We start from the raw sequence: 12,773 nt of genomic DNA, 5'->3' as shown, positions 1-12,773 counted from the left end.
CCTTTGCCATATCCCGTCCCCTCAACATACTCCTCTCTTTAGTACACAACTATTCCCAACAAACCACAGCTGGACATTTAGGAATGAAGTTGGTTGAGAGAATTGCTGTAGGTGCTGATTCAAACTATAGTAACCTCAAGCAGACCTCTTGGTTTATGTTAAAGATACTCTACTGATATTTCCTTCTCTGGTGTTGATGGGACTTTGTTGTAGGAATCATACACAGTTTTCTCCTCTCCTCCATGTTATCTCTCTGCGAACTTTCTCAGGAAGTATCTTGTCCATTTTATCAGTGACAAGGACCATGCTGGCAAGTCCAAAGTCAAAGTAATTAAATGTTTATTAATAACAACTAGGTACAGATGAATCTATACTGAATCATAGCTTTCCTGTGGACTTTTATCATGCTTTTGTTCCCACAATTTTGTTTTTGCAAGAACAGTACAAATTTTAAACATGATCATAAAATTACTGTTAGTTAGAAAAGTTTTTAAAAAGATAAGTGTTCAAATTCAGTTGAATCTGATAGTTTTCCAGCAAATATTAATAGAATAAAGATAGAAGAGTTATGTGTTCTGAGCTGCTCAAAGTGGAAAAGTTGGCACATTGTCCTGATCAAGAAGCAAATAGAGAAGGTAGTAACCTAGGACCAGGCTGTGTTGGAAAAGGGAGAGAACGCAGGGGCATTGACTCTTTCCCTAACACTCTGTTGCTGAGGAAACTGAAGCCAGAGGTTTATCCAAGGCTACATAGCCAATTATGGCAGATGAAGGACTAGGACCCAGGTTCCTGACCTCTAATCTGCTAGTGCTGCACAGAAGTTTGTCTATGAACCATCTCTAAGACAAATGAGAATGAATTTCCACAGACTTGGGGGAATGTTCAAATTTGTTTGAAGTCTTTCATACTACTTTTAAAAGTCACCGAAATTTTGCACTTGATAATATACTTCACCCATGTGAAGTAAATTTTGCATTTTATAATATACTTCACCCATGTTTCCTGTGCTTAAAAAATAATGTACACTAATTTAGCATTTCCCTACAACTGTTGGAGTAAAATTGATGCACCCAGAGTTATCACAGCCTCTTCCTATCTCCTGGCACATTGCCATGGATTCTGGGTTCAGAAGCCTTCCAGATTGTCTTGTGTGATTTCCAGTAGGCTAGCAATGTGTCATATTCCTGCCTACACTGTTTTCTCAGTCCTTAGTGATTAATTAGGTCCATTTGGCTTGGTCAGTACTCAGATCTGATAATCATGTGAAGTAGATCTGAGTGTTGAATGTTGGCAGCACGGCACTCACTTTCCATGCCAGCTTTCTCCACGTGGCAAGGAGTTCCACAGATGTGCGCCATGCAGCTGCAGGCTGGAGGTGGGTGTACGCTAAACTGTGGGAGCAAGAACATTGAGCAGAATTCCAGAGATAAGCACAGTCCACTTCTGGGCCTTTGTACATGCTGTTCCTTCACACTAGAATGCATTTCCCTGCCTTTTTGCCAGTTAAGTATCTGACTTATTATCTCAGAAGTGCCAGATGCCATAATTTTCATGAGGTCCCCTCTGTTCCTGTCCCTCAAAATGAATCTCCTCTTCCTGTGCTCCTAAAATATATTATTGGAGCTCTTTCTTGTCTGAAAATCATTTATCTATCTTTCTACTTGGATTTTAATCTCTTTGAAGATGCCGCCATGTCATCTTTGTATCTCCAAATGGCTTGTTAATGCTTTCATGTAGTATCTGTTTCATCAGTCTTGATTAATTTGGATTTCTAAGTTAGGAAAAAGCCTAATTTAAGGTTACTTTGGCCATATGAGGAACAAGAGAGGATGCTTTTTGCTTTTATTCTTAGGAGACTTACGACTGTTCCCATGGTTTTTTGTGTTACGTTAGCATAAACATTGAACTCTTCATATTTCATTTCCCACTAGGACTTTTTCTTCAAGTAAGCTGACTCTGAAAAACAATGTTTGGGATACACATTATTGTTTGTTAGAAAAGTTTTTAAAAAGATAGGTGTTCCTGAACAGCAAGAGTGAAGAGCTCTGTAATGTTAAGAAAATTTATTTGCAAATTAACCCTTGACTATCTATCTTGCTGAGGTCTAGCCTAACATCTTCATATCCTCAGCATCTAACATCTTCACATCCTCAGCATGTTGCTACCTGGAGGATGGCCCAGAGCCTGCTTGTTCCTGCCCAGACAGATGAAGGAGGAGAAGCTGACCCTCAGTGGGGCTCTTTTCCACATGCTTTGGCAGAGAGTAGATACAAAGATGGACATGACTAAGCTCAGGCATCCACCTCTTTGGAAACCACACCTCAAATCCTGAGAGAAGCATTCTGAAAGCATTTCTAGTTTCATCATGAGTTTGACATTCTGCAAATTGTCTGTATAAGTCAGGGCAGGTTAACTGTGAAACCATTCTTTTCCAAGTCTCAGTGTCTTAACATAATAAGTGGTTATTTCTGCCACCTGTCATAAGTGGATATGGACCCTTGCATATGTTTGTGTGGGAGAAGGCATGTTTTGCGGCATGCCACTGTTTTGGGATGTGGGCTGCTTCTGTCAGTGGCCCCATTATACCCTAGGGCCTCAAAGCCTTTTTCTGGATCCTCTACACCTGACTGGCAGATGAGGGGAGAGGGAGTAACGGAGTACAGTGCATGCACTGGAAATGACATACGTCACTTCCACCTGCATCCCATTGGCTAGACCCCAGTCAGTAGGCACCACCTAACTGCAAGAGGGGTTGGGAAATATAGTCCAACTGTGCCCTAGGAAGAAGAAGGAAGGGGTTTGCTGATCATCTAACTAGTTGACCCATGGACCTTGTTGGATTTATTGTTAATATTTCACTTTTAAGCATTGTTATTAGTTGTTAAATTGATCATAATTGAAAAGGCTAAGTAAAGGATGCAAACTAAGTAAAGGAGATAAATTTGTATCTCTATAAAGCCTTCCCTGATCCCTCTTCACTCTTACATTCTGGTTGTGATATGTCTAGCTCTGACCACCAGGAATTCTCTAGAGGGGATTCCCACATGGCGTCTACTGTTTCCATTCTCATGGTGTTTGACATTTATGACTGCCCCTTTGAAGAGTCTGCCACTTGGGTCAATAGCTCCCACCACACTGCATCCTGTGAACAATTAATAAAGATTTATGAAGTTTACAAATGATTTAATGTTGTCTCCTTATTCCCATTCCGATGCATGATGTTGGCTGAGTTTTACACATATTGGGAGCCTGAAGACCCACGATACACATAGCCCACACCAATGACAGCCAACCTCCAGGTTAGAACTAGGGAACTAAATAGCAATAAATAACTGGAATGTATAATGCTGAGTTATTTGTGCATGTATTTATATAATTATATATCCTTTAAAATCATATTCGTGTTTCTCTCATCTGAACGAGAAGACACATGAAAAAGATGGCCTGAAATTACTCCAGCTAATCATAAATTTTTGTGTGTGTGTGTGTGTTTGGATTAGATGGATGGAACCAACAGATTTTACTTGTTCATCTGGGAGACGGAGCGCCAGCAGGATGTGGAGCATGTGGCTCACTGCATTCTCTGCTATGGTAAGCCAGGAAAGCCTTTAGAACAGGATTAATTCACTGGTGGCCACAGGCTAGCTCTGCTCAGCAGATGTGTATTTACTTGGCATGTGTAGGGTTTTAAAATCTAGAGAATTTCCTATGAAGTCTGGATTTCTGATTTTTCTTAGGAAGTCAGACTTGTCTTGAGGGTCACGGACACTGCATTCCTATTAGGCACAGTCAGCAGAGCTGAGTTGGGCCTGACCTCTCTTAATGGGGTGAGGAGTCTCACAGTCCTCACCCCACCCTATCTTACTTCTGGCATGCTCTGCTCATTTATCTGTCCTGCTAGCTGCTGGGGTCAGCTGGGCTTGTGGTTCCTGCCTTAGTGCACCTTATTGTGATGGGCAGGCCACTGAACTAAGAATTAAGAGTGATGGGTTCTAGGCCTGGAACCACCATTGACCAGCAGTGGGATACTGGCCAGTCATCCAGTTTGTCTTGGTTCCCAAGCCCCATTGCTATATCCCACACCAACCTGTGCTGGAGAGAAGTTTCTGCTGAAATGCATGCATGCCCACATGTGAAGAGCTCCTGTCCACATCCATTTTACCCAGCATCAGAGTGCGTGAACTTGAAGGGATGTCATGGTTTTCTCTCCTTGATCCACACTAAGCCTAGTACTACCACAAGATACCCAGCTATGACAACTTGGTCAAATCAAGTGTAGTAACTGCCATTTGTGCGTGTGTCACAAGTGATGCACTGCTTTCACATCCATCATCTAATCTGACATATTGCTTTTTCGGGCCTCAGTTCCCTGTCCTCTAGAAACCTAAACCTAGCTAGTGTTCATCGAGGTTTTATTATGCATCAGGCATTGTTTTGAACACTTACATATATATGAACTCGGTTTTTCTTTTAAACTTCATAAACAACCTCAAAAGGAAGTACTATTATTATTGTCATCATTACCTCCATGAGTCAAATGAGAAAACTGAGGTTCTGGGGAGACTAAGTAATTTACCCAAGGTCACATGCTGAGTAAAGCAATAGACCCGGACTGAACCAGGTAGCCAGGTTGCTGAACTCTTGACTATTACCCCTGTGCTTTGATAATGACTGAATTAGGAGTTTTTAACCTTTCTTGGTATCATAGATCCCTTCTGTATCTGGTCAAACCTATGCTCTCCTTAGAATAATGTTTTTCAATGCATAAAATAAAAAACAGGATTACAAAGGAAAATGATTACATTGAAATTATCAAGATACTTAAAAATTTTGATATAGTAATATACATACTTTTAAAAGTTTTATTTTTAATTGACAAATAATAATTATATAAATTTATGGGGCACAGTGATGTTTCAATGCATGTATACATTGTCGAATGATCAAATCAGGCCAATTAACGTAACAATTGCTTCAAATACTTATCATTTGTGTATGGTGAATATGTTTAAAATCTACCTTTTAAAGCTATTTTGAAATATACAATACATTATTATTGACTATAATACCATGCTGTGCAACAGACCACCAGAACCTATCCTTCTGTCTAACTTAAACTTTGTACCCTTGACTAATGTACCTCCTTTCCCCATTCACCTTCCTCCCCCGCTCCCTGCACTCTATTTCTATGAGTTTGAACTTTTTACATTCCACATACAAGTAAGATCATGCAATATTTGTCTTCCTGTACCCGGCTTATTTCACTTAGCATAATGTCCTCTACATCACAAATGTGATCCACATCACAAATGACAGAATTTCCTGTTTTTTTAAAAGGCTGAATAGTCCTCTGTTGTGTATATATACCACATTCTTAACCCATTTGTCATGGGCTTCTTTATTAGCATTTTAAACGATAAGATCTAGCAGGTCTAATAACTATTATTTCAAAGTATTAGTGAGTTCAAATAATATTGAGCCATTTGCAACCACTGATAAGGAAATCAGTGATTTCTATTGGTGTCGGAATCACTAGTATTATAGTTGCTTGTTGTCTTTATGCACAGTGAAAAGAAATGTTAAATTTCATTTCAATAGAGGTAGTGAAAATAAAGATGTAATTTTTTCCCATCCTCATTCACGGACACCTTGGGGGACTGTGGTTCCCAGGTTAAGAACACCTGCCCCCGCCAGTTCTAAATGAAAGATTTTGCCCCAGCAGTGGGTCCCTAACACCATTGTTCATCAGAATACCTGCGTACACTTCAATGATAGATTCTGAACTCCCTCCCAGCACTACCAAACCAGCATCTTGGCGTGGCTAGAGCCTGGGAATCTACAGTAAAAAAAAGAAAAAAAAATTCTACATGCCATTTTAATGCTGAACCAGCTTGAGAGCTCTAAGACTACACTATTAGCTTCTCATTTAAAATTGGCAATGTTTGATCTTTTTTTCTTAACCTTAAAAAAAAGGCACTTTCATGTGGTTGTTAAGGTCTCTTCCAGCTCTAGCAATCAATGTTTTTTTACGTGGTTTCCCACTACTCTTGATTTATCTATTGTTAGATTATAATCTATTATTAGATTACAATTATTTTCTGGAGGAGGAAATAGAGGTGATGTCTGTGAACACAGAGACTGGGAAGCCATGTGGCCTAGTGGTTGAAAATATTTAGTGTGCAATCGATCTCAACTCTTCTTATGAGAAATGAGCTCATTTACAGTGCCCAGTGGTTTGCCACGTCACCACAATGCCGGGAAGATAGTGCTCAGAGACAGCTGTCCTTATTGAGGGTCTGGAACTGTGTTTTGCATGGAAAAGAAGGGGATGCGTGGTTTAACTCTGGCCTCTCCCTGCACTTCCTTCCTAGACAAATGCAGACCAGACCCAGAATGCCCGGCTGGCGCGCCGGGGCCCCAGGAGGTGGACGTGGACTTGGTGTTCCTGGTGGACAGCTCCTATGGAGTGGATGCCGACTTGTACCGCGGGTCTTTGAGTCTAGTGGATGCCGCGCTAGAGGACCTGGAGGTGGCTGAGCAGCCCAGCGCGTCCCACCGTGGGGCGCGCGTGGCCCTGGTGATGCACACGACACCCAACTTCTGGCCGGGTGTGGGTCGCCGCCCTGTGCTGGAGGGCTTCCGCCTGACTACCTTTAGCAACCGGAAGCAGATGCAGAGACTTGTGCGCGAAGCTGCAGCCCGCCCCTTGCAGGGAACTCCCGCCCTGGGCCACGCCCTGGAGTGGACGCTGGAGAATGTGCTCCTGGCAGCCCCTCTGCCGCGGAGGGCACAAGTCCTCTTCGCCATCATGGCCAGCGAGACAAGTAGCTGGGACAGGGAGAAGCTATGGACTCTGACCCTGGAGGCCAAATGCAAGGGCATCACTCTCTTTGTGCTGGCCTTGGGTCCGGGTGTGGGGACGCATGAGTTAGCCGAGTTAGCCGAGCTGGTCAGTGCCCCCTCTGAGCAGCATCTACTGCGCCTACAAGGGGTCTCGGAGCCAGAGGTTAACTACGCTCGGGGATTCACTCGGGCCTTCCTGACCCTCCTAAAAAGTGAGCAGTCCCCGGGTACTGGGGCACCTTGGGTGGAGTGGGGAGAGGAATTTACAGAGCCTGGCATTTGGGCATGCAGGTGCCTGTTGCACATTCACTATTGCCTAATGTTTGTAGCCCAGCATCCCTGGGAAGTGCCAGGGAGCACCCCATTTTCTGAAAAGCCTGCTCGATTATTGCCCTGACATTGTGTCAAGCCTAGTGATGGTTTCTTGTCCCGAACCTCTCATTTGGTGGCTGGGAGCCTCAGACTTCCGCCTAACTTTTCAATTTTCTCATTTGTCAAAATGAGAATTGCAGTCTTTTCCCTAATTGTGAAGCCATATGTTCAGGGAGGGGCTTTGAAAGCACCAATATTGTACACATCTAAGGCATAGTTACTGCTATTACTCTTTATTACTACAGTTTCCAATAGTATTTGACAGTGCTGCTTATTTTTACATGTACGTGAATCTCCTGAGGATCTTGTTAAAATGTAGACTGTGATACGGCAGGTCTGCGTTGGAGACAAGAGTCCGCGTTTCTTATAAGCTTGAGAGTGATATCAATGATACTAGTTTATTTGATGTTTATTTTAAAGTAGAGGTTGACATGGCAGTGTGGAGTCAGGGATTTTCAGGGACTCACTAGGAAGTAAGGGAGACAGGACAAAAGTCTAGGGTCTTCCATCTCAGGTTGGGTGGATGAAGCCAACCGTGAAGATTAAGGGGCAAGGGCTGTGCCAATGGGTCCTAGCCGGAATTCTTTCCCATTCCCCTGCTCCAGCATCCTCACCTCCAATTAGAACTCGTGGAATTGTTATTGTTTTTTCTCTTAGAACTAGATGAATTACAGTGGCTCAAGCCTGCAATCCCAGCACTTTGGGAGGCCGAGACGGGCGGATAACGAGGTCCGGAGATTGAGACCATCCTGGCTAACACGGTGAAACCCCGTCTCTACTAAAATACAAAAAACTAGCCAGGCGTGGTGGCGGGCACCTGTAGTCCCAGCTACTCAGGAGGCTGAGGCAGGAGAATGCCATGAACCCAGGAGGCCGAGCTTGCAGTGAGCTGAGATCCGGCCACTGCACTCCAGCCTGGGCGACAGAGCGAGACTCTGTCTCAAAAAAAAAAAAAAAGAACTAGATGAATTAAATTTGTGGGCAGCCAAATCTGTATCCCTAGCATGATAATGGAGATTTAGAATTGGGATGGTGAGGGTATTTTCCTGGTCACATTGTTAGTAGTTTGTCTTGGGTTTCATCCTCCTGTGCATAATTCAACTTATGTGCGGGGTGCTTTGCTGTAACATGTGAAGCCCCCTTGCCCTCCTTGCTGGGAGACATTCGTTTCTCAGTTTATAGGTGGTTGTGATAGCCCATTGGGAGCCCTGAGGGACATCTGTGCCTTCATCACTCCAAGAATAAAGGAGTCTGATGGACATCTTAGAAGTACGAACACAGCATTTGTACCTCTCCAATTTCAGAGGTACAAAGATCAGTGAATTGGTTCCAGTCCTATCTCTGCCACTAGTGAACTATGTGATCCTGGAAAAGTCAATGAATGTCTCTAAACCTTAGGTTTCTTACATGTGTAGGGAGTGGTAACAGAAGGCTGATGGCTTAGAGATTCTTTGAAGGAGAAGCAGCCTAAAGGAATCACTTTTCTAATCTGTTTTAATTTAATTTTATTTTTTATGTTGTATTATGTTAGATTGTATTTTGTATTTTGTTATTCTTTTAGGTTGGATTTTACTTTGCATTATTTACATAATAGGATACATTTTATGTTTTTATTTTGTTTTATTTGCTTTTACATTTATATTTATTTTATGCTTTATGTGAATATATTTTATGTCTTTTTGATTTTATGTCTTCCAGGATTAAAAAAATTAATGTTTTATTTACTTTTATTTTTATATTGTTATGTTTTATTACATTTTGTTTTATTTGTTATATTTTATACTTTATTTTATTTGATTTTATATTTTGAATTTGATGTCTTTATGAATAATATTTTGTTTTATTTTAGAATTTTATATTATTTTATATTTGACTTGATTTTTTATTTTACTTTTAGGTGGGACAAACCAGTACCCACCCTCAGAACTCACCAAAGAATGTGGGGGCCTACACCGTGGGGACACTCTGCTGCAATTAGTCACGCCTGTCAACAGGTGGGTTGAGGACAGGGTTGAGATTGGTCCATACTTCTGCCCCAAGGCAGAAGAGACTTTCTCCCTAAAGAAAGGTCACATGCAATGCTAGTTCTCAACTTGACCTAAACCACTGGGCCTGGGGTGCTCCTGGGTTTGACAGTTCTGATATGGATTGTCTTTCTTTTCTTTTCTTCAGACAGGGTTTTGCTCTGTTGCCTAGGCTGGAGTGCAGTGGCATAACCTCAGCTCACTGCAGCCTTGACCTCCCAGGCTCAAGCAATCCTCCTGCCTTAGCCTCTCAAGTCACTTAGACTACAGGCGTATGCCAACACACCCTGCTGGTTTTGTACTTTTGTAGGGATAGTTTCACCATGTTGCCAAGGCTGGTCTTGGCATTCTACCAATTTCTACCAATTTCCATTCTACCATATCACCCCAAGCTTGAATTTCATATCCCAGAGGTAAAAATAATAATGCTAAACATATCAGTCTGATTTTTCAAACATGTCTACAAAGCTAAGAAAATAGTTAATGCAATAACACAGTCATTAGGAAATGCCCACACATAAGGCTTACAAATCACAGCAATAACAATTGGGAGTTGAGCCTCTCAGTTCTTGAGATTTTTTCATGCAGTTTGACATGGATTGTTTCCATACAGGTTGCCCAGGCACCAGTTTGGTATGCCTGGCTTGGCTGATGATTTGGAAGCACTTGAAGCAACAGGCATTTTTCTAGAAGAGAAGAGAAAAGACATGACAACATCTATAACTCAGCAAGAAGTGCTTGAAAATTATGAAAATAACAAATATGACATTGAAGAAAACGAACAAGAAACACCAGCAAAACAAAAAGAAACTGGAAAAGAAATAAATGCAGGCACTACCTATGGTAAAAACCAAACTACTTTTTGGCCCTTAAGTTGGATTAATTTTTTTCATTTTTAACTTTTTCTTTAAAAAAATCCTGTGCACTGTGTTAGCATGCAATTTTTTTTTATTCACTTTGCGTACAAATCCACAGGTTCATGTATGCAGCTAAAGAAAATAGCTTAAGAAGGCAAACAAAGGCTAACTTTCACCTGCTGTCAAACTGGAGCTGGATGGAAATTATTTCAGGGCACATTATGAAGGCATACTCTATGAAGGGTCTGCACTACCTTTGCAGAGAAGCAATGAGTTATTGCAGAAGTGGTGAAGACATCCCTGACCTTGAAATGCACCTACCTGGAAAAAAGCTCTACATTTTGGATACATCTAAAACAACTGTAGCTTCAATTTTGGATTACAGCATGCAGTAATGCAAATGCCAAGTTCCTGTTTTTTTTTGAGGCGGAGTCTCACTCTGTCACCCAGGCTGGAGTGCAGTGGCATGATCTTGGTTCATTGCAACATCTGCCTCCCGGGTTCAAGCAATTCTCCTGCCTCAGCCTCCTGAGTAGCTGGGATTACAAGAGCCCAGCTAAGTGTGGCTAAGTTTTGTATTTTTAGTAGAGACGGGGTTTCACCATGTTGGCCAGGCTGGTCTCGAACGTCTCACCTCAGGTGATTCTCCCGCCTCAGCCTCCCAAAGTGCTGGGATTACTGGCATGAGCCACTGCACTCGGCCACCAAGTTACTTTTTATATGTGATCAACAAATTAAGCAGAACACTAAACACATGAGAAAGAGATACAGGAAAACTTCTCTGTGAAGTTTTGGAAAGTGATTCAAGATAGCTGAAGGAGTTTCTAGTCAGGGGTGTGGTTAGTCCTGGTGACTTTAAGGGAGAGATCATTTATCTGAGGTTTTGAATGTGCCTAGATGATTCTCCATCTGGGGCTACTAGCTAAGTGGCCATGGGAGTTATTTACTGTCTCGGTGACTTGGTTTTCTGCTCTGTAAAGTGGGGATTATATGAGTCCCTCCCTCATAGGTGTGAGAATACAACTTGATAATTCATGTGTTTGCCACATAGTATATATCCACACAAGTTAGTTGTTAAGATGCTGATGATACATGCAACCTTTCAGATTTCAAAGCAAACACATGTCCAAAATAAATAACAAAATTAGACAGACATAGGAATACCACCTCCTTAGGCTAGAATATTAAACACAGAAGAACTTACCTTGTTGGTTCTTATGTTTTCGGTATAGAATATCCTCAGGTAATCTTACTAAGGTAGTGATTTTCCGTCTTGATTGTACATTAGAGTCACCTGGGGATCTTTAACGATTGCCCTCAGCCCAAATCAGTCAATCTCTGGGTGTGGGACTTACCCAGTGATTCCACTGAACAACCAAGAGTGAGAACTACTGCTTTAAGGCATTCTTTCTCATAAAAATCAAGATGGAAAGGATGGGGCAGAGCTTCCCAGTCAACTAATCCAATCCCATTCACAAACAGAAACTGAGGTTTGAAGGCCCCCAATACTCAGCTGCTCTGTTGTTATGTGGCTCTGGCCAGTTTCCTTTCTGTTTTCATTCCAAGGCCCTTCAAAACCCTCACCACCTTCTCAAGGTCCTTCCTCCACGCCTCTTCCTCTAGCAGATATGCCCTCTCTTTTTTTATTCTTTTCAAAAGAAATAAAGGTGACCAAGCACAACGTCTTGCAACTTCCTGTATTTCTGCAAGCCTCTCTTCCTGCCCTCCCATTGGAGAAAAGAACTGGCCCTTCTCTTATTCTGAATTGTCAAGAAAGACCAAAGGGCTCTTCCAGACCTTGTTGACTTGCGCTCCTTGGGATTTGGCACTGTTGGCCACTACCTTCCTCATTAAAGCCTCTCCTCTCACAGCTTTGGAGACAACATTTTCCTCTTGTTCTTCTATTCTGGCCAGTCCATCTTTGTGGGCTCCTCTTCCCAGATCCACCTTCACAGGGGGATTCAGGTTTTGTGGAATTTATACAATTTTGGGGCCCTCTTTAAGACAAAGATTAAAAATTTATTAAAATTAAGTGAAAAGTGAATATTCATTTAGAAGAGGCTTATGCAAATGATTTACTCTGAAGCCTAGACTTTATTAATATCATAATGAATCTGCCACACCCTTCCCCATGATTCTTTCTTCAGTCCTCCAAACACTCTGCACACACCACACTACTTAGGCATGCTTCCCCCCCTCCACCCACAACATCAACTATCCCCTCTGTGCTGGTGACGCTCAAATCCGTATCTTCCACTTTAACTTTCTCCTGTGCTATAGCCTAGTGTATTCAATTACCCTCCAGATCGTTCCACTGGACTTGCCTGAAGTTACATCAAACCAACTTAGTTCAACCATCCCAACTCATTGTCTTTCCCATTCAAATCTCCTTCTCTTCCTTTACCAACTATCTTTATTGGTATGAACCACCACTGGCCCAGGAATGGAAAGCCAAAACTCAGTATTATTTTTAAAAAATTAATTAATCAGATTTAGGAGTGCAAGAACATGTGGATATATTGCATATTGGTGAAGTCTGGGTTTTTAGAGTACTCATTACCCAAATAGTGTACATTGTACCCAAAAGATAGTATCTCATTCTACACACCCTTGCCCCCACCCCTACCCTCCTACCATTTGGAGTCTCCAATGTCTTATTCCACTCTGTATGTTCACA

General features: G+C 42.0%; 1 protein-coding gene across 1 annotated transcript in view; it reads left to right on the top strand.

Moving 5' to 3' along the window:
• LOC112619207 (collagen alpha-4(VI) chain-like) overlaps positions 1-10,279 on the top strand; it is an 87,882-nt gene extending 77,603 nt beyond the window's left edge. The window contains exons 32-35 of the mRNA XM_025377160.1: positions 3,501-3,591; positions 6,372-7,055; positions 9,113-9,209; positions 9,853-10,279. Of these exons, the coding sequence (XP_025232945.1) occupies positions 3,501-3,591; positions 6,372-7,055; positions 9,113-9,209; positions 9,853-10,138 (1,158 nt within the window). The 3' untranslated portion in view covers positions 10,139-10,279. The remainder of the gene's footprint in view (positions 1-3,500; positions 3,592-6,371; positions 7,056-9,112; positions 9,210-9,852) is intronic.
• The last annotated feature ends 2,494 nt before the right edge of the window (positions 10,280-12,773 follow it).

Source organism: Theropithecus gelada, chromosome 2 (assembly GCF_003255815.1).
Source record: "Theropithecus gelada isolate Dixy chromosome 2, Tgel_1.0, whole genome shotgun sequence".
Classification (NCBI taxonomy): domain Eukaryota; kingdom Metazoa; phylum Chordata; class Mammalia; order Primates; family Cercopithecidae; genus Theropithecus; species Theropithecus gelada.
This window is presented reverse-complemented; position numbering and strand designations above follow the sequence as displayed.